The sequence below is a fragment of the Centrocercus urophasianus genome, unplaced genomic scaffold (assembly GCF_019232065.1).
Source record: "Centrocercus urophasianus isolate 14NV4802_14NV808 unplaced genomic scaffold, USGS_Curo_1.0 seq_18, whole genome shotgun sequence".
In the NCBI taxonomy this organism is placed as follows: domain Eukaryota; kingdom Metazoa; phylum Chordata; class Aves; order Galliformes; family Phasianidae; genus Centrocercus; species Centrocercus urophasianus.
Genome location: NW_024884733.1, coordinates 4,937,193 through 4,958,483, shown reverse-complemented (window position 1 = coordinate 4,958,483; position 21,291 = coordinate 4,937,193). Strand labels below are relative to the sequence as shown.

The 21,291-nt window shown below is 45.6% G+C and overlaps 1 protein-coding gene across 2 annotated transcripts; it reads right to left on the bottom strand.

Moving 5' to 3' along the window:
- Positions 1–1,095: 1,095 nt before the first annotated feature.
- Positions 1,096–19,118, bottom strand: TMCO1 (transmembrane and coiled-coil domains 1). 2 transcript variants are annotated; one of them, XM_042819470.1, is made up of 7 exons: positions 18,975–19,118; positions 17,125–17,202; positions 13,361–13,420; positions 10,325–10,371; positions 9,685–9,752; positions 6,460–6,604; positions 1,096–1,314 (listed from the first exon to the last, which is right to left on the bottom strand). In XM_042819470.1, the coding sequence occupies exons 1-7, from the start codon at positions 19,042–19,044 to the stop codon at positions 1,279–1,281; spliced, it is 504 nt and encodes a 167-aa protein (XP_042675404.1). In that variant the 5' UTR covers positions 19,045–19,118; the 3' UTR covers positions 1,096–1,278. The 2 variants fall into 2 exon arrangements, with proteins under 2 accessions (XP_042675404.1, XP_042675403.1); XM_042819469.1 differs by having other exon boundaries at positions 1,096–1,438; positions 18,975–19,117.
- Positions 19,119–21,291: the final 2,173 nt, after the last annotated feature.

Here is a 21,291-nt window from a genome sequence, read left to right as displayed (position 1 = left end):
GCTGTCACAGCTCCCCCCACTCCTGCTGCATCTGACAGCCAGGTGCTACAGCAGGAACCAGTTCAACACCACTGATTCTGGCTCTGCTGTCACACAAGCCAGGAACCCCACACCCACAGCTGCCCTTTTGGCAAGGCAGTACCCACTGTGGATGCAGCAGTGTGTCAGAAAGGCAGACTTAGGCATTCTCCTGCTCCATTCTTGTTTCTATCAGTGAGAATCGATCCAAGTTCTTAATAGGGTACAGCATATGCATATACACCACTATAAGGCATTGTGGGTGTACCTCTCACCACAAACTCCAAGTAACATGTCCTTCATTAGAAGCTTCTGGTCACAAAAGCACCAAGGCCACAATGCCTATGGCTACTGTACACTTCAGAAACACTTTCAGCCTGACTTGAGCACAGTAGCAAAATTTATTCATCCTTGTAAAGACAGCCTGACCAACAGAACTGAGCCAGGTAATGATATGGCAAAGTAGAAAGCACTGGGAACTCAGTGGGCTAAGAAGGAGGCTGGGGGCTTTCAGATTCATACTGCAAAACAGACTGATGAGCAGCAAGCTCAGTGGCATGAATACAGATTCTGCTGCTCTAATCCCTCAGGCAATAAAAAAGTTCAGTGGACAGCATCAATATAATTCAGCAGTTTACTTGTTAAGTTGAAGGCCAGGTCTGTCTCTGCAATTCAGCAGATTCTGCCTACGCAAGCAACTTTAACAGAAGTCATATATTGCCTCTAACCTCTGTAGCACCAAGTGTTGCCAGGAAGACACAGGCAGGCAGTACATCCAGCAATACTCGCAGCCTTGAAGAGCAGCCTGAGCCAATTAAAGAAAAATCTCACCCTCAACACTGGAAATTTGGCAAAAGGAGAACCAAGCACACCTACTCGCCCAGCTCCCTGCTACACAGGAGCATAACCAGCACATCTAAAACAAGGGACACCTCACAGCACAACTGTTGCAAGTTTGCTGAGCTATTCTGCAAATCTCATTCTTGATATCTGAGTTTATTTCCATGCCCTAAACTAAATCAACTGTGCTACAAAGTAGTTCTACTTGTCCTACATCACAATTAACAGACATCTAAATCAACATGCCCGAGCCATTTATTTTTCAGAAACAAAAGGTCAAGTTATCTTCTGAGAACTTTCTTGATTTGATGAGCAGGCAACTGCTGTTGGAATACTTCGAACGCAAGATGTTTCCAAGACTGGTAAATACTGCATAGGCTGGTTTCGGCCATAGGAAGCCTGGTGTAGAAACCCATTGTTTTACGTCCCAAAGGCAGTCTTGTGCGGCTGGCAGACCTGCAGCAAAGGCCATAATTGTGCTTTAGGAGAACTTCCCCGCCTGAGGTGGGGGGCCAAGGAAGCCCCCTGCTTGCTTGGTAGCAGCCCTGGAAGGAGCAAGGCCGAGCATCTTCTGGATGTTCTGCAAAAAGAACAGAAGGGCACATCAGCACCAGGCCGCAACAAGGCAGACGCTAACGAGGAAGAAATGCCAGCTCTGCTTGCAGGTGCAACCTTCTCAGCAGCTTCAAAGGTTCACACTGTCACCCACAGAGTCTTATCAGTCTAACATAGAACAGAGGTCTGCTCCTATACATCAGCAAGGAGGCAAACAGTCATCCTGAATGGCTACACTTAGCACTGGGTCTCTTTCTTCTACCTCAACTAAAGCTTCGTGACTAAACCTGCATTTTGGCAGAGGCTCTTTTCTACCTCCAGCTACACAGCCAGCAGACGCACTGTGAACGATTTGGATCACAGATTGGTTTTATCAGTCAAATAGATGCAATCTAGCTGCACGGACGCAGGAGCTAACATCAGCCTGTAGGCAGAAGGAAGGCAGATATGTTTGCACAAGTTCTAGAATGCACTTTTCAGGCACCACCAGCACCTGCAGACCAGTGATGAAGGCTCCTGCATTGTGCCGTCTGGATTTGGGTCAGCAAGGTGGCAACAAAAGCACTTCCAAATTCAAGCCAGACACGTAAGCACAGAATTAATATGCATGCTAGCAATGCAGGCAAGAACAGAGGACTGGAGGAAACTCACTGTAACAAGCACATGTAGCAAAACCAAGAAAATGACTACTGAAATTACTTCCTCTGCTTTTTTGTGTTCGAGCAAGGTGTTTTAGTAGAAAGCAACAAGGAAAGCAATAAGTATCAGAGTCAGGCACTAGCTACACACCTCATAACAAAATATTCTAGTAGTTCAATGTTTTTCTGCCTTCTTTGTGACACACTGCAACGTTGCAACTACAGAGTTACCAGTTCTATTGGTTTCATCCTTTGCTGTCTAGCTACAGCTCAAGATGCTACTCATGCAGTGCTGACAAAACGGGGATATCTGGTGCAAGGGAAAGAAGAAAACTGCAGCCTGCTGCTGTCATCAGCTGAGTCCTGGCTATCCAGACAACAAAAGGAGGAAGAAGGGCTCTCTTCAAACCTGAGCGTCTTCTCCCAAATAACTGTCAGGACAGGTCAGACAGCAAGGCAAATTGAGTTCTTAAACATTTCTGATTATGGAAGAAGGAAATAAAAAAAAAAAAAAAAAAAAAAAAAAAAAAAAGGCCGAGCTGCTTAGTTTCAGAGTAGCTCAAAGGGGTCATCTAGGGTGAAGAAAGGAAGGTTTCAGCTGGCACCTGTAAACGTGAAAGTGAAGACAGTTCAGCCATCTGCATGGTTTCCTGTGAATATCTTCAGCAGCACCTAACACAGTTAAGTCCAAGGCCTACATAAATTAGACACTGGTTGATATTCAGTAAAGGAGAGCAGTTCACTGTGGGAAACTCCTTCGTGTGATTCACCTTCCCGGAGCTTTCAGTCAAGAGACAGACAGAGGGAGCAAAGCAAGAGCAGCTAACAGACAGATTCAGTAACACCAGAGGGTGGTGCAGAGTCAGAAGCAGGAAAGACCCAAATCCTGTCAGCTTTGTAGTGGCTCATGCACGGAACGGAATGAGACCCTAGCAAGCATCAGTGGGATCAACTGCCTGCCTCTCTCATTCCCACCCTGCTCTTAGTATCAGGACAGAGAACTGTGGTGCTACAATTACTCCATTTGCTTGAATAGTTCTGAGGAGGAGAGACAACTTGTCTGTACATGGATTCAAGTACACAGCCACCCTGCAGGATTATCCTTCCATAGGAGTCTCAGTTGTGCTTCTGCATTAGCCACAAAGTGAGATCTGCTGGACAGAAGTCCTGATGTCTACACCAGGGCTGGGGCAAGGTCCAGCAGAAATCTGTCCTGGCTGCTATGCACCACGCTGCACAAGGAAGCCTGCAGAGTCTGCTTCCAACACAGACAAGGCCAGCACCTTCAGGAGCGCGGCAGGAAGAAAGTAAATCATAAGGATCCAACCTCTTCATCTGAGCTTTGATAAATGTTCCTCAGATAAAAGCAGATGTAGCTCTCATTCTTCTCGCAGTCGTCTTGAAATCCAGAAGGGGCCTCCAACACATCAGCGCGTGGCTGGGAAGATGAGGCCATATGGGAAAGTGCACTTGGGGCAGAAAGGATAATCGCTGGCTCCCTCTCCCTCTGGGAACGCATTTCAGAGAGAAGAGGCCTCATCTATGGCTCAAGCATGTGTGAAAAGGAAGTGAAGACCAGCAAACGCCTGAGGAAGAGCAGCACAGCCTCCTTCACACGTAGCACAGGTGAAGGCCGGGAGTTCAGAAACAGGAGTGGGGACAGAGGATGTAACCCTGACACTGTGCCTCACGCCCAGTCCGGCAGCAGACTTTCCCAGCTGAAACCCAACAGCTCAAGGACCCTTGGAACGCCTCTCCCAGCAACCCTCTTCTCTCCAAACAGGAAAGCAGGAGGAACTGGGGGACAGGATTTACGTGCCAGGGAGAGCTGGGAACAGCGCAAAGGAAGTTACTCACCGCAAGTAAACTATTTTGGGAGATGCTGGCCAGGTCACAGGCAGCAAGCTTCCCAGTCAGTGTCTAAAGAGCTCATGCCTGAGAACCACATGAATAGCCTGCCTGTTGCTGCTCATCCCATTCAGAGGAGTTTAATCAACAGCCACCTAGCCTCCCACCCTCACACACTCCCCTGCATTTCCCTCAGGATCTCTGGTCTTTCACATGCACAGAAGCTCCTCTGCTCTGGAGCTCCACCAGGATGGCTGCCTTCGCTATCTCGATCCCTTGCAGTCAGTTCTAGGATTTAGGAGAAGGTTGAGGGACATATAGTTCCCTTATGCTTTTTTGCAGCCTGATCCTCCTCGCATTGGTGGCATTAAATCAAACACATCATTTCTCCTCCCTTGGACCAACAGCTGTTTAGAAGGCAGCCCAGTGAAATTTTCCCTTTTGCACACAGTGAAACAACAACAGGTCATGAAGCTTTCACCTCTATAGTCGCAGCACCAGAAACAAATCTTTGGCACCATTATGAGTGTCCTTAATTGCTTTCTTCCCCTCACCCTTGGCCTCTCACAGCCAAAGTCCTTTTCCTCACGCTGTTATCATCTGTGTACCTCTAAATAGTAATAAAACCAATCACAGGATGCCAGGAATCACAGCTTTAGTTCCTAGCTTTTGCAGAAAGTAACACAGCTGGTCTCTGCCCATCCCTCCATACAGCAAGGAAGAAGAAACTTGGAGCTGCCTAACAGATGAAGAATTGCAGGTACAGTTAATCACAGTCACATAAAGACAGCAGTACAAAGGCTGCAATCCAATGCTCCAGAGCAAAAACACTTTCCTTGAAAGCAACAAAGTAACTTCCATCCTCACTGGACCATCAGCACAAAGTCTCTCACTCGAGGTAATTTGCTATCAGAATTTCTCCGCTACAGTTTGACATTTCTCCCCAGAACCACAGTGGTCAACTGCTCAGCTTATGATGTCTACTCATTCCATAACAGGCAACAGCAGGAAATGCCCAGGACTAAAACAAATCACACAAATTCTATTCTTGGACAAAAAAAATCCACAGGGGATTTTTCTGCAAGACAGCTCCCCAGTCAACTCAATAGGTGCAAAACAATTCTTAGAGATGCTGTCTTCAGTTCCAGTAATAGTCTGCAGCGCTGGAAAGAAGGGACTTTTCAACATTAAAGGTAACAGAAGAGCACCACATAAGATTGCCCAAAGGAACAGACCACAAAGATGACTCAAAGTGCTCAAAAGGTCCAACTTCTTTCCAAGCAGTATACACTGTTTGAATTCGTGGGAAGTTAAACAAGATTTGTCCTGCAGAAAACACGAGGAAACTCCTGGCCTTTGGTACTTGAACTTGGAAGCTGGCCCTGCTCTGAGGGGGGGCAGGGGTGAAGGGTGAACCCAACGACTTCCAGATGACCCTCTCAACCTGCAATTATCTTATAATTCATTATTTGCTTTTACACGAGACCAGGCACAGATCCATTTCAACACACACACTCAATATGGAGACAATACTGAATTTAATTTGTGACTAAAGGAACTTTATCCAGACGCTTCACCGAGCTCACTCAAACTTCTGACAGCAGTGGCACTTGTCACTTCCCTCTGCCTATCTCTTGAATCTATATCCCTTGACACCCACTGAGGAAAAGCAATAAGCTGGCCAAGGAGAAGAGCAGCAAGAATTCAGGAAGCAAGTCAAAGAAAAAGGAAACAAGTACAAAAGAGCTGATTATTTGCACAGCTACTTCCACCAGCATTCATCCAAACTCCAGAACTGATTTATCCCCAGGACACTGGAAAAAAAAAAAAAAGTGGCAAAAATCTCTGGTTGCATCAAGGAGGTCTCCTTTGTCGTCCTCACCAGCCATTCTGTCTGTTAAGGAGGATTAGTCTTCATCCTCATCTCAACACAATGCTGCTGCTGAACAACAAGCCAGTCACCTAGCTGGTTAACAGAGCCTGGTCCTGAACATACACTTCCTCTTATCCTTACTGACACTTCTCTTTCCAGAAGATGCAACTAAACTGCTTTACTGGGGACCTACATGGCCTACTCCTGGTTCATCAAACCCCTCTTCTGAGTCACGTCCCTAACACTGCAAGAGAATCTGTGCTGAAGTTCTTAAGACTGAAAAAATAAAAAATATAAAAAAAGGGGGGGGGAAATATCAGGTGGCCAGCATAAAAAGGAAAAAAAAAACCCAAACCTTTAACTTTTCACCTATTTTTGGCAAGTCTGTGAACTGATTTAACCTTTACAAACCTCAAGCCACCAAGGAATTTTCCTCTGAAGATGCTGTACTTCTCTGTCCTCCTATTACTATGAGGGTCATAACTAATGGGCAAGAAGTGGTACTTGTACTGGCTTCTGATGGAAACAGTCTCTCAGTATATTAATAAACAAAGTGAATTAGGGACACGCACAGGAATTACAGCCATTTCTGCTACTCCTGTCTTAGTGCTCTGGTGTAATTATGGAGAGACTGCACTGTGTGTGCGTTCCCTGCTCCACACATGGAGGAGACAGTGATGTACTCACCTGCCTGATAGACATTGTGCAGAGAATGTAGAGGAAGATGAAGGAGCAGTCAGTGTAATCCTCACCCAGAAGGTTGCGGTGGGACAGGCCCTGGATGTAAGAGAGGGGGATAAAAGGAAGCTTTGCCACCACTCGGCCATCGAATCTGAAAAAGAGAATAAAAGAAGAGCACTGGATCACATCTGGGGAACATAAACCACTTGGCTACAGAAAGAACAAGCAAGCATTGCTTGCAGGCCACCAAAGCAGACAAGAACATCGAAGGCTGAAAAGTCATGCTGCTTTCTGCAGCCCACCATTCTGCATTCTGTCAGAGGCTAAAACATCCCTTTTAAAAAGCCCCCTCACACTCAATCATCCAAAAGGTAATTGGGCTTCCCTCAATAGCTGTTTTATCATGGTCGAAGCACATCACAGTGACACACAAGTGATCAACTGGACTAGTTGGTGATTCATAAGATCTTGGCTGGTGTTTTGCAGCTTACTGGTGCATTTTATTCCAGTGCTGACTGGATTCTTCAATAAGATGGATGATAACCACGCTGCTGTACTGCAGGTACCGCAAGAAGATCGACTCTGCTTTAAGCAAAAGAGCATTATTAAGCAGAGTGTAAGTGAAGACATCTGTTTCTTCCCTGGAACAGCTATAATTCTCAGCACAAGATGCACGTAATACCCATCAAAAGCGCACTTAACACCAACAGCCTTCTCTGTGTTATCTCTGCAAAGGCAGTAGAGGCAGGAAGATACCCCCCTATTCCAAGCAGCCTGTTCTGCTCCTGGAATTCCTCCAGCTCCACATTCCAGGGCATCAGGCTGAGTGTGAATTCTGGCCTGTTTGCAAAGATCTCTCCCAGCCCAGACAGCCGTCCCAATCTTTTGAAGTGAAGTGCGTATGATGCCTCATCGGCATGTGCATATTTGGATGTTATTTTCTCTGCGTGTGCTGATTTTCTAACAGGTGTTTCTTGTTTCAAGAGATCCTAAACGAGCGTTCTTTCCTGTGGAGATGCATTCACACAGCTACAGCTCAAACACATGCCAACTTTGTTTACATCTCACAGGCAGTTTGGCAGAAGAACTGGGAACGGATGCTTATCTCCCAGTAACATCCCCCAGTGGTTTCCAATTCTGCGTTATTCCTGCTGTGAGAATGACAAGTACTCCAGCAGCAGCACCCTCAGGTACCTGCTGTTTCCTCCAGCAGGCTTTTACAATTAGCATGAAGAGGTACTGAAATGCACGGCTCAGAGCAAGGCAGGGAATTGATTGCATTAAGAAGCTTCTGACAAGAGAAAATTGAGACACACAGAAGCTAAATTCTCTCCCCAGAGAAAGCCCATCTGCTTGGAGGGCCCTGCTGCTAACAGAACTCCCAGCCCTAAAGTATCTTTTAAGCCACACAACTGTTCATCTTCACGCAGAACTTCATCCTCTGGGTTTAAACCAGCCTGCAACAAATCCTTCCTGCATGCCCTACCCTGCTGCTCCATTAGTAGTGCCACAAAACAGAGGCAATCATCACCATCCCGTCCATTTTGGCTTGGCTGACTTGGCAAAGGCAAGGTGCCCAGCTACAGCACAGCAGTGTCCAAACAGCACTTGTCCAAAGGGTGGCAACACCACACTGCTTCCACCCAACTCCTGCTTCTTTTGTCCCCTAGAGCAACAAACTCATTCAAGAACAGGAAATCAAGCAAATTGGGTTACGGTCGTTGCAGGTGTCAGCCATCCTTTTCTTCCTCTTCACACCACACCCACAGTGCCTCAGTGAATGACCTGGCAACAGCAGCTTCTCAGAAGGAGCCTAAAAGCATCCTGCATTCACATCACTGAAGCGTCCTCTTGAGCCACACAGCTAGTCCTTACACCATGCCAAGAGAATGCACGTGCATGAGTGGGAGCCAGTTTCCTCAAACCATTCTGCAAGCATGAGAAAGTGCAGGTAAAAGCCAGCAAAGCCATCTCTCAGATACAAATGCACTAAGCTACCCCACACTGAGACCAAAAGCAAAATAAAATCAACTAAAAAAATCTAACTATCTGCCCCAAAAGCAAGACAGGCAAGAGTCCAGATTCTAATTCAGTGTCATCAGAACTCCTATGCTCAGCAACAAAGCTATTTCAATTCAAACACTCTCTGGAGTGCTCATGCTGCTCCTGTGTTGGCTCCCAGGACGGTCTCAGAAGAAAGGGGCAGCTTAAGGCAAGACGTGCCTGGAAGCAACCCTCAGAGCAGAAGGAATACACATCCATTTGGTAGCCCAGGTAAGTGAATCAACAGCAAATCAAGACAGTACCCAGACTTTAAAGCACTTTAGTGCCACGCTCCCCTGCTCAGTTTCACAGCATTCCAAAGAACGCTAGATGCTGCAGTCAGACTAAGCTGAATAAATAGAGTCCACACAGTGGCAGTTCTGTTACTCCCTGCTTGCAATTATCCACCCACAGTCCTGCAGTAAAATAACAATTGACTGTACCCTAAGGACTGCCACCCCAAGAATGTAAACACCCATCAGCAGAGTAAGTACGCTGCCTAGATACTGAACAGGCTCCTCAAAGTCATACTGACCACATTATCTTCAGATTTAACAGCTAACAAAGATTAGCTGTCACATTTCAAGACCAAACCAAGTTCTCAAAGCCAAGCAGTCCTTCAGTTTTGCATCTCTGAAGGAAAGCTTTCCATAACCATGCAAACCAGACTTTTTTTGTTTCAGATTTTGACTAGACCAACTCCAGGTCGCTTTTTTAAAATCAAAAGAAGATTGGAGACCATGCCTGGACCTGTTAATATCTTGACTCTGATCACCTTAAGTAGGGCAACGGCAAACTCTGCAATTACAGCTCATTTCTAAGGACAGGAGAGCTGACCCAGTTTTGTTTTCAAGTGTTCTTTAGTCACACTATAGCAGAGCCAAATAAGCTGAAGACCATGGCTAGATGCCTGGCATCTACCAAACTTACCATGGTCAAGATGTTCCCAAACAGAAAGGATCATAAGCTGTGTTCAGTTTGCATTCATTTTATTCAATTTAACAGCACCCAGCTTGCAGTATCCACTGTTGAGAATAGAGTGACCACATGCTGTGACCAGACCACATAATTCATGTGATATATTCATCCATTTTACAGATTAGTTATGGTTCTTGGATAAAATCCTAGAAGAGTATATACAGAGATTCAACATGAACATTTAAGAAAGATACAAAAAGCTGATCTTACATAGAGTTAAACATCCCCATCAAGGCAGTGAAGCAGAAGCCAATGGCAAACATGGATTTCATCCGAACCTGTAAGTTGAAAGGTCAGAGGTAATCAAACAGCAGACAACAGGACTACAGTGAGAGGTTAGGGCTCACAGCCTCAAGAGCAGGCCTTGTACAGCATCACTGGAATCTAGAAGGAAAATGATGACACAAGGCTGGACGGACTGCAAAGGGAGTGACTCAAATGTAAGTCCAGTCAACAACCAGGCACAAAGCCACAGTGTGGAACACTGTTGTGAAGAGCAACTCCAGAGAGGAAAAAGGAACAAAAATTGCTTAGAAATTGTCTTGTTGGCTTTCATAGGTAAGCCTACACAACCAGTATGAGTTCATTCTAAAAAAACAACTTGCAAGAGGAAGACAGACAACTAAGTTCTACATCATGGAAACTTATAAAAACGAAGGGGGCTAAGGAGGGGGATAAGGTGAGGTGGTAACTGATGGAGAGTTCAAACTAAAATCTGGACATATCAGAAGTAATCCAGAAAGAACTGTGAGGAGGAGGAGCTGCTAGAGCTGCCAAATGAACAAAGACTTTGTCGGAAAACTACTGAGTGAAATCTCCAGCAGGTGGGAACTGGCTCTAGTTTTCTTACCATTGACAAGTCTCTGTTGTTATTCTTCAGTTTCTCCTCTTGTCTCTCTAGAAGGATGAAAACAACAGTTATCATCAGTTACACCAAGCTAGAAACATGAACATTTTCATTTCCAGGAAGACTTAACCTTCCTAGCTCTCCAAACAAGTAACACACCCCAAATCAACTCCAGCTTTCCATCCCAAACAGTATGAAGTGGAAAAATCACTCATAGTCAATTGCTTCTCCATCCCAACAACACACAGCAAAGCAGACACAAAAGAGGAGCAAACTAGAAGAATCATACACTCAGCACTTCTAGAAGAAATGCACAGAACGTCAGATTTGCCAGCTCAATCCACTAACACAGCAGCATGAGCAACACTGCCAGAAAACAAAGAGAGTGCCTACAAAGCACGCTTCTGCAAGCTGTGCTCACTGCTGCAGGCACACCACATAAACAAGGATTTTATTCTGGAGGTGTCAGATTGAGGATCCAGAGGTGCAACCAGGGCTTTGAAACTGCAGTAAGGATGTGGATGAAGAATAATGTGAAAGCAGAAAGAAAGGGGGATGCAGAGCCACTGTCAAGGGCTCTTTGACAGGCAAATTGTCCAGCAGATCCCTGCTGAAGTTTCAGTACAAGGAGCCCACAACACAGAAGCTCAGAGGGTTATCTTTCAAGCCCTGAATAGAAGCTGATAAACATAGAGACTTGCAATCGGTGTGGTTACAAAGCAAGAGAAACAGCCCTACCCAATTTCTTACAATCATCCTTGCTGTTTTCTATTGCTTATAACTGCAAACCATTCCCGAAGGCAGGAACTTTCCACACACCTGTTTCCTGACCTAGGTGGAGAGTTTTGTTTTCAGACACATCAGCAACTAGGCCAGATCTTCAGGAATCACATTTGGCACAAATACTTGTTTTTTCCCCTCACCTACATAACTAACCATCTAAATAGATGGACTAAAGGTTACACAGCAATGAAGAACACAGCCCAGATCCCCACCGTGCCTGACCTGTTTCTTATTTCTACAGATTCAAAACAAATATGCTCCAGGTGTCCTACCACTCTATAGAAATGGTTTATAGCCACCCAAGGCATACATCAACAGCATTTAAGTAGCTTGCTACACAGCTGGTAAGAATAAAGAGGAAAAAGACTGGGTTAACGAGGAGCATCTTGCAGTACCAGCTCTTCAAATTCTGCTCATTGGAACAGGAACCATGAGGACACAACAAAAAACCTTATCTGCCAGCACTGGTTTATGTGGGCTACTGGGAACGCCACAGTCTCTTTTTCTAGGTGCAGAAAGCCAGAGCAAAGTTACAAGTGAGCCAACACACTCTTCCAGTTGAAGTGGCAGAAGCTGCATTGTGGTATTGGAAGCATGCTGCTCCAGAAACATAAAAAGTGATTTAGATACTATGAGTAAAATCAGCTCTCTCTACAATTAATAGAAATTGTTAAGTAGGAAACACCAAATTAAGCTTGGCCATGCAACTTTCATCCTCCCTCTGTGCACACATGCATGATTCATCTGCTAAGGGACCAAGCAAGGTTGTACACACACCTCCTGCCTTGCCCTGTGCACAAGACAAACAACAACTGAGGCAGGCCTGCACCACAGCTGCTGCCTTGAGAAGGCACCTCTTGTTTTTTTTATTATCTGGAATTTTAGAACTCAAAGTAACCCCAGCAGAAGTCATCTGACTGTCACAGCAACGCTACAATCTGCACAACTCAGCCACTGACATCAGTTTTCAACGGCTATGAGTCATTTTCTGGGTGCCCAGATGGGCATGTAGGCCTGATTTTTCAGAAACACTAAGAATGCTGCTTTGCCCAAAAGCAAACGACTTATGCAGCACTTGCAAAACAAAACCCAACCAACCCAACACTCGGTATCTTAAGCTTGGCCAGCAAGCAACACAGCAAACAAAATCAGTGGTCACTTCCTAAGTTTTGTTCTTAATCCCTTTGTGCTTTGTTTTCATTAGCAAAACAAGATTATTTCAGCATATTGAAAAAAGAAAACAAAACAGTGCAGCACCTGATTCCTCAGATTCTACTGTTTATTAGTTTAGTCCAAGCACAAGTAAAATATTCTCCGCTAGAAACACAGCTTGGATAGCAGCCTGCAAAGTCACTGACATGTTGAGAAGTGACCATAAGTAACAACAGCCACCTAAAAATCAAAATTGCCTCATCCAGTCATTTTATTTATCCCATATATGGGTTACTTAAGACTAAAAGCTAGAAATAGGAAGAACAGAGGGAGAATTTGGGCTCCTCTCCTTTCAGAAGTGTAGTAATAACAGGTTTCATACCTAGGAAGAACTGTTTGAAGATGTGTTTATAATTACTCTGGAGCTTTGAACAGATCAAATGAGCAATTCAGCTACCTGGTGTTACAGAGGAACAAGGAAACCAACTCCCAGGAGCTCTCAGAAGTGTTCTTGCTATGATTTCTGTAATAATTTAACCAGGCTTCACTGTACATTTTACTTTAGAGACCTGAAGATAAGAGAACCTTCTAAATCTCAGACACATTAAACATCTACCACGTTATTCTTGCACAATCCACTGTTTAAAGAGTTACTTTAACAAGTAAAACTGTATTGACAATGAAAAACAGAACGGGGAAAAAAGATCACATTGCTCAATTCTAGATACTGGTTTATCAAATTTTAAATAAATGTAAGCACAGAGTCAACTCACAAATATCTTCAGCTCTGAAGTGCTCAAAAATGAAAGACCTAAAAATCGCAGTCAGAGCTCCCACAGGCTGTCAGCACACTGCAGCAAAGAACTTTGGCAACTGATATTAATAAGTCACATCCACAACTGTTGATCACCTCTTGGTGAGGCTGCACTCCTCCAAATTTCGTTGGAACCACCCAAAGGACATCTGCCTCCTGCTCTGGAGGAAGAAGGCATCGAGGTTCACGAGCAGGCTGCCAGCTAAGAACCAGCTCCAGTACTGCTTCAAAAGGAGGGAAGGTCACTTTCTCCATGTTCCTAGGGCACTGCACTCCCCTCCTAACCTTACCTATTTTCTTTTTCTGCTGTCGGCCTGCTGATTCGGTTATCGTTTCTTTCTTCTTTTCCACTGCAAAATGCAAAGAAAGATATTCCATCACTTGTGCACAGACACTGACCCCCCTCCTTCCACACAAGAAAACAATTTTATTCCCTTTAGAGAACAAAGGCACAAAAGGAAGTTATAACTATGAACACGTTCAGAACTAACAAGTTATTAACCACTCCAGGCTGACCAGATGCAAACTGAACATTGAAAATCCAAAAATCTTTCCCAAAGCTTGGATGAGATATAGGAATGTTTCAAAGAGTCAATTTTAAACTCTGTTGAGAACACATTGTTAACCAAGCAGCCCGAGGACAATTTTAGCTCAAATGACCACTGCTGATTTGTCATTAGTAGTAGACAGTACTTTTGATTCAGCAAGTCTAATGAAAAGAGCTTTGTGGCAAGCTCTGCACCCGATTATCTGCAGTGGGAAGCAGAACACAGGAAAGCTTGTGTTCTCTGCCTGCCTGTGAAGAAGGGGCGTAATTCTCAGGGGAAACACCATCCAAGCAGTCAGCCAGAGCATCCCCATTCCTTTTCAATTAGTACTGAAGCAGTTCCAGTCCTCTAAAGCAAGAGCCTAAGCTCACAGTTAATAAAACCCCAAGTCAGACGCTCACCAAACAAATCCAAACAACCAACACTGCATTAAAAAAAGAACAAACCTAACATAAGAGCAGCATAGCAAACTTCCAATATAGAGAGTGTGCTGCTCATCTGAAAGTGCTCTTCTGGAAACAGCCAGAGCAGCTTTTCCAAAAAGAGACTGGTCTTGAGGTAAGACCTACCACAAGAGCACTAGAAGTGAGGATGATAAAGCACACAACAGTCCTTTCTTACCCTAAATACATACGTCTACTGTATTTTCCACCAAGCAGACTTGACTCCTGTAAACTCACACAATCAGCTTTAAAGAGCTGAGCACCAGAACTCTGCTCTCACATCAGTACCAGCTCAGCACGGATGTTAGATCATAGAATCCTTAGAGCTGGGAGGGACTACTGAGGGCCACCTGGTCCAACTCCCCTGCAATGAACAGGGACACCACAGACATACTCTAGTGTGGATTTTAAAGCTCAGGTAAAATGAAAACAGCCTTCCAAGTTATAAAAAGGTGTGCTGTGCTGGCTTCTGAAGTGCTTGTAATCTGCAATTCAGCCACATACAACTGCCAGGAAATCCATGCTAGCCTAAACAAGGTGCAACATAGCATCTACAACACATCTGTTGTAAGATAGCTGCTTTTCCAAAGAATAAGCACATCTACAATGAGCAAAATAAAAGGGCACAAGCCAGGCAAGCCTGTTCAGAGGGAATGCTTGGAGAGAGGTGCCAGACGACCATACATCTGTGCTCACAAAGAGCATCTCACTCCTGCTCACTCCTACCCCAATCAGCCCAACCCAACCCTAGCCCACATAATCCCACAGTCTGGCAAACACTGGCTTTTCAGGGCTATCTGCTCTTTCCAACTGTAACCAAGGGGCACCTCCAGATCCCAGCTTTGCTCCAAGTAGTGCTATTGGACCTTACGTCAGCCCTGACAGGCCCTACAGCCTACCTTCCCTTATGGCTTGCACAGGACAAATAACTGTCAGGCAGCCTCACAAGGCTGTCTGCAGGAATACGGATAACACTTCCATCCATACCCTGCAGACCAGAAACACTTACTGCAAATTTACTGCTACATTTATCCCAGGACACCTGCTATCATTTCTTCATCAGTCTCCAATCATGCCGTGTCTCTCAACAGAAACAAGAGAATTGGAAGAGATGAAACTAAGGATTACAAGTAATAGTGCTGCTCAAGCAAACTACTCAGCCCATTTGTTTTGGCAAACTGTTAGGATTGCTAGTACTCCCACAGGAGAACTTAAAGATCTCTCATGTGTTTTTTCCTGTTTCAGATGTGTTGGACAACAGTTGAAAGGTGTGGCTCAAGAGCTCTACAAATTGCCTGTAAGCCATCAGGTCAGCCAGCTGTCCTCAGCACAGGAGGAAAACAGATCAAGCCTTAAATTTTAGTAACTCCTCATTATGCTGTTCTTTTTTAGGGGGGAGGGTGGCTGGTGATTTAGGAGAATGGAGGGAGCATCAAACAAGGAGATTAGAAACTAACTGAGATGCATGAACTTTCCCTTCACAGATTATAACCTAGATATCAAGACAGCTATTAAAAAACTGCACTAAAACCTTACAGAAATCATTATACTGCAGAGATTAAGCCAAGCTAACAGCCTTTGAGTTCTACTCTTCAGTTTTCAGCTGGGTTTCAATTACTTCTAAAACTTGCCTTCTGTGGCTAATTCTGCCCAACTCATCTTTATCAGCCAAACAGGATTGGAGTGGGGTGGGCAAAGATGCAATCCCCAACTGACACTGCCAAGATGACAAAAGCCCCTAAATTTAGGAGCCGAGACACAAGGATGACTAACTTTCACTTTCCAGCTCATCTTGCCCATAGGAAGGCTAGACTGGAAAGAACATGGTTTAATAATAATATTTTCTCTTGCTTTCCAGAAGCACTGATATCATGGTGAAAAAATGTGAAGGTTAACAACAGCTCAGGTTCACCCCCACATCACCATGCAGTCTCTTACTGCTGGAAGCTGCACAGAGAATACACAATTGAATTTGAACACGTAGCTCCATTTCTCCTCTGCTCCTTGGTGTCTGATACAGACAGGTCCATTCAAACACTCCATACACAAACATACCTTCTCACAACTTCTTATTTTAACATCCGACACGTATCTTCTGACTGCTCGCTCTCTGCTCCCTTCTCTAATCTAACCTTGTCTAATCCTTCCCAGACCTCTTGAAGTTACCTGGGACAGTTTTCTTCTATCCAGTTTTATTTTTGTTTCCAGTTTATAACAGTATATTTTCGTATCAGCTGACAGCTTGGATTCTTCTATCATAACTCTATCCTTACCCATTTCCCATGCTTAATCATCACTTTTTAGGTATTTTGCTTTACCTCTCAGGGTATTCTTTCAAACTATTCTTACTACATATCTCAAATCCCTCATCCTCCTTGAAAAACAGAAACTACATCCCTGAATTAACTTCGGAGATCTAAAGGAATACAAATATATACACACACAAGCTACTCATGCTCAGAAGCTGACTCCAGTACTGATCTCTCTCCCATCTTCCAATAAAAGCAGAGTGGATGGCATAAAATTGAAGCCTTTCTACCAGCCTCAATTCACAAAAAGACAAAAATTAAGAACAGTGATAAGCCCTTTCCATACCAGTTTAGGTAATTTATTGTAATGCTATAATGGAATGATAATAGCAGGGTGGCAAAGTCTTTGTCTACAGCAAAGGCCAAACGCAGCAGCCACAGATGCAAAAATGAAGAAGAGCTGCTTACCTCAGCTAGGCAGGGATCTCCAGCAAAAGATACCCTCACCTCCACTGCCAACCCTTAAATGAGGGCTGGGAAGGGGGGGATCCTGGCTCCAGCCCTTCCATCACTCAGGTTCACTGCGCACACCTGAGCTCCCCTGGCTTGGCCCTGCCTTCCTACCAGGTGCTCAATCACTGCTCCAGGCTGTGACTTAGCATTTCCACTACACCTGTAAAATTCAGATCCTTTCTCTCCCTTAGAAGAAAATGTTGCAGAAATATCTCAGAGCACAGACTTTGTTCATTTTTACGTGTGCCAAAGCAAGCCACAAGAAGAACGGCATTCTCTCTAATATCTGAAAAATACTTACATTTTTTGCTCTGTTTTTCCACTTCAGCCTTTAATCTCTTGTATTTGTCTGTTCGGTATACCAGCACCCAGGTTATACCTGAAACAAATAACCAGCACATATCTGGGTAAGTAAAGATCTCTTGTGATAAATAAAGATACGAGTTTGCAAACGTGTGTGCAGAAAACACACTGTGTCTACAAAACCATGTTATAATACAACAAATATAATACCACAAATCATGATCAAACCAGTCATGCCACAAGCGCTGAGTGTTCAGAGGTTTCTGAACTGCTTAAACTGAGCTCTTACGTAAGGCTCTTGGTCCCCCCCTTTTTTTTGGGGGGGGGGGGGAGGGAAGAAGGTGGAGGAGGGGCTTTGGTTTGACAACAGTGCTGTGCTACTGAGTCCCTGGGATCACCAGCTGCAGAGAAGGGAGCCACACGGACACTTTGGAAAGTCACATTGCTTCCCTCCTGAAAAAGACAATGAGGTGAACACCAGCTGAGCCCAACGCAATACAGGACTCCAGGAAAGCAAATGCCATATTCAGCATGAAATTCCCTTCTGAATTTCCCCAGAAATAAGGTTTTGAAGCCCTAGGACACAAAGAGATTTAGGCTGGACGTTAGGAAATACTACTTTTTTGAAAGAGTGGTCAGGCACTGGAATGGGCTGCACAGGGAGGTGGTGGAGTCAGCCACCCTGGAGGTGTTCAAGGAACGTTTAGATTTTGTGCTGAGGGATGTGGTTTAGTGAGTACTGTTGGTGGCAGGTAGATGGTTGGACTGGGTGATCTTGAAGGTCTTTTCCAATCTTGATGATTCTATGATTCTGAGATTTTGGAGTTGTATAATCAAAGAATATTAGGATGTTATAATAACAAAATAAACAAGAGAGTTAGGCAAAATGGACTATGATAACAAAAAAGAATAAATAGAAGGCTTACCCTTATCCTGGGCTCACCCACAAAACACCAGTAGAGGCAACCTCCAGAAGAGATCCTTCCCCACCAGCAGTCAGCTCTTAAATAGGTCTAGAAGAGGTGCAACCAGGCTTCACCCCCTTCTGGCAACGCAGGTAAATTGCCTTCACCTGTGCTCCCCTGGCTGACTCATTGCTCGCCTCAGCTGAGCGATCAGAGGTTCAGGCCGTGACTCAGCAGTTCCCATACAGGAGTATAGCTCAGTCCCAGGGAAAGGGAGCAGCATCTGATTTGGAATGCCTCAAAAAGTATTAATTCAACCAGACCTTAACAATCTGTGCCTGTTTCTTCACCCTGACATTTAACAACCCCAAATGCAGCCAATCTAAGTCTTCCTCATTGCAAGTACAGTCGATTTCTTTGTATCTGTTTCGTAACAGCTACAAAAAAGAACCATATAATCGCTCAGGTTAGAAAAGACCTTTGAGATCATCAAGTCCAACTGCAGGACACCAATATCCTCTTTACTTAGAGCAACACACTGAAAACTGTTATTATCTCCTTCTTTCTAAAATAAAAGGCCCATTCCCTCCATCATGCACTGCCAGACAGTTTTATTCAGGTGTTACCCACCGCCACCCCCTGGAGTCCCAATGCCCACCTGTATCATCACCAGCCCTGAGTGGCTCCAAGCGATCCCTCTTTCACCCCTCCCTCTTCTGCTTTCCCTTCCTCCACGTCTCCTCCAAACAAACCCCATCCTGCCAATTCTTCCTCCCTCCCCGCGCTCAGAGTTACGGGGAAGGGCAGGCAGCCCCCCGACAACCATGCCCAGTCCATCCTGAACGGCATCAGCAGGCCAGGCCCGGCTCCGCGGCCTACTCCTGCGCAGGGCCCAGCCGGAGTAGGCCTCACCGCAGTACGCCTGGTGCTGGACAACACTCACCCTCAGCCAGCAGCGCAGTACAGACGGAAATGAATACGATGAGAAGGGTATCGGCGAACATGGTGCTCATGGTGCCACCGGCCCCACCGCCGCGCTCCCGGAAGCAGGCCCTGTCACCCGGAAGCTACTGAAGACCGCGTCGCCTAGCAACGGCCGGAAGCGAAAGTGTGAGCCCCGCACTTCCGGCTTGTAGACGCTAGCCAATCAGCTCGACGCTGGGAGAAGGGCGGCAGGAAGTAAGGGGGCGGGGAAAGCGCTAGCAGGCCCTTCTCTGATTGGAGGAGCCGGCTGTCAATGTGGGCGGGGCCCCACCCCTGGCTGTTGGGATAGAGGAGTGGGCATTGCCGCAGTGTTGTGGTGCTGGGGAGTGGAGTTGGTCTGGTTGTCTGCTGCAGGCTCTGGAGTTCTGCCAGTCTGTTGAAGAATAAAGTATATATAACATAATATAATACTTCCCAATAATCTGTTGTCGGCTCTTTGTTGGGATGGCCTTTGTGCACCTTGAATCCCAAGTGCTGGAGCCACAGGGCTGGGAGAAAGGAAGCAGGCCTTGCATTTCAGTGCCTGTGTGCAGTGTCTGCAGATGGAGCCTTGCATTTCAGAGCCTGTGTGCAGTGTCTGCAGATGGAGCTTGCATTTCAGTGCCTGTGTGCAGTATCTGCAGATGGAGCCTTGCATTTCAGAGCCTGTGTGCAGTATTTGCAGGTGGGATGAGGCTCGGACCACTAACCGGACAGGGAAGTGATGGCAAGGATCCAGCAGGCTAATTGACTTTTATTGGGGCTACACCTATAGCGACAGAAGGAGACCAAATCCACAGGCTATGCTAGGATGAGGAGACCTGGAAAGCTGACAAGGAAGCAGCGAGCGGCAGGTCCGTGTCTCCTTGTGTAACACTGGGTTTGCCAGCAGTAATCAGTGCCCTGTGGGGTTACGTGCATGAAGTGAAATATAAAATAAGGGAGGTAAAAAGCTCTGCCATTGCCCACAAGTTAAATACTTCCCAGAAAGATAGCGGCAAAGTGGTAGTTCAGTGGAAGCAACAGAGTGATAAATGAAGGATGTGAGATCAGGCAGCAAACAAACTCTCTGCAGCCTGATGACATCTACAAGCAAAGCGACACTAAAGCCACACCTGTGCAGGTGTCTGTGGTGGCTCTGGTGTCAATACAGCTTCCTGCTCATTGAGAGCCATCAGAGCACCATGGGTGACACTAATATGTGGGTGAAGGACAGATGAAGAGCTGGGAGAAGTTTGATTTCATCTAACGAGTTTGGGATGTAAGCAAATGAAAAATGTTTTCCTAATACATGGCTCTGGATGTACAAGCTAAGGGCCCATCCAACCTATAAACGTTCTGGATGCAGCAGAGGTGGCATTTCTGCAGGTAACCCTCATATCCATGCTAGAAGAAGACACGTCCAAACAGACTTTGTGTACTGAAGTCTCCAGGCTGAAACCAAACAGAAGATTGGATAGTTTTGCAGGCTGTCAGTGGCTGGCACTGCTCAGGAAGAGCAATGTAATCTTCTCGGGTGCTTTCCTATGAAAACTGCTGTGAAGTTAACTGAGGCTTGGATCTGATTCACTTCTACTTTACTGCTCTGACCTGTTTCTGAAGGACCTGTTAATCTGATTATTGCATGTTCTCTTTTTGTTCTGTATATTGGAGCCTTCAATATCACCCACTTGCACCCCATCACAAGATTTTTACTTATTTTACCTTCTACAAGTGCACCCTGCCACAAGGGGAATGATGATGCAATGCCAGAATAGGCATCCTGCAGAGCACCCGTGGTCTGAAATGCCCTCAGCACAGTAGAGATTCTGATCTGTCCCCAAAAAAGGGCAAGAGAGAGGCTGGCAGCAGTGAGGAAGGAGAACCCAGTAACATGGAGGTAACTGCACACCAAAGGGGCTTTGCCATTCCGGTACATGTGCATTGATCTGGGGGTAGGAATGATGAGCTTGGAACAGCTCTTGGTGATGTGCAGGAAGCGTGCTCGCAATGGGTGCTTGGAAATTGGCATGGAGCCATGGGAACCCACTGGAATTTGTCCTTGCAGGAAGCTTCCATCCACATTTAGCACTTCCTGCCCTGGCACTGCCACACAGTGCCACGCTCCCAAGTGACAGGCTGCACTCTGCACAGGGAGAATCAGGAGCAGGGACAGAGGGCTGTACCTTCCCTGGAGATCTCCTTCTCATCCTTGCGGTGAGGGCTGGCATCCCATCTGGCAAATATCTCCACAGTGTTGTAGTGAAGTGGAAGAAGCTACAAACTTCACATCTGCGAGCAGGATGGGGAGGAATCTC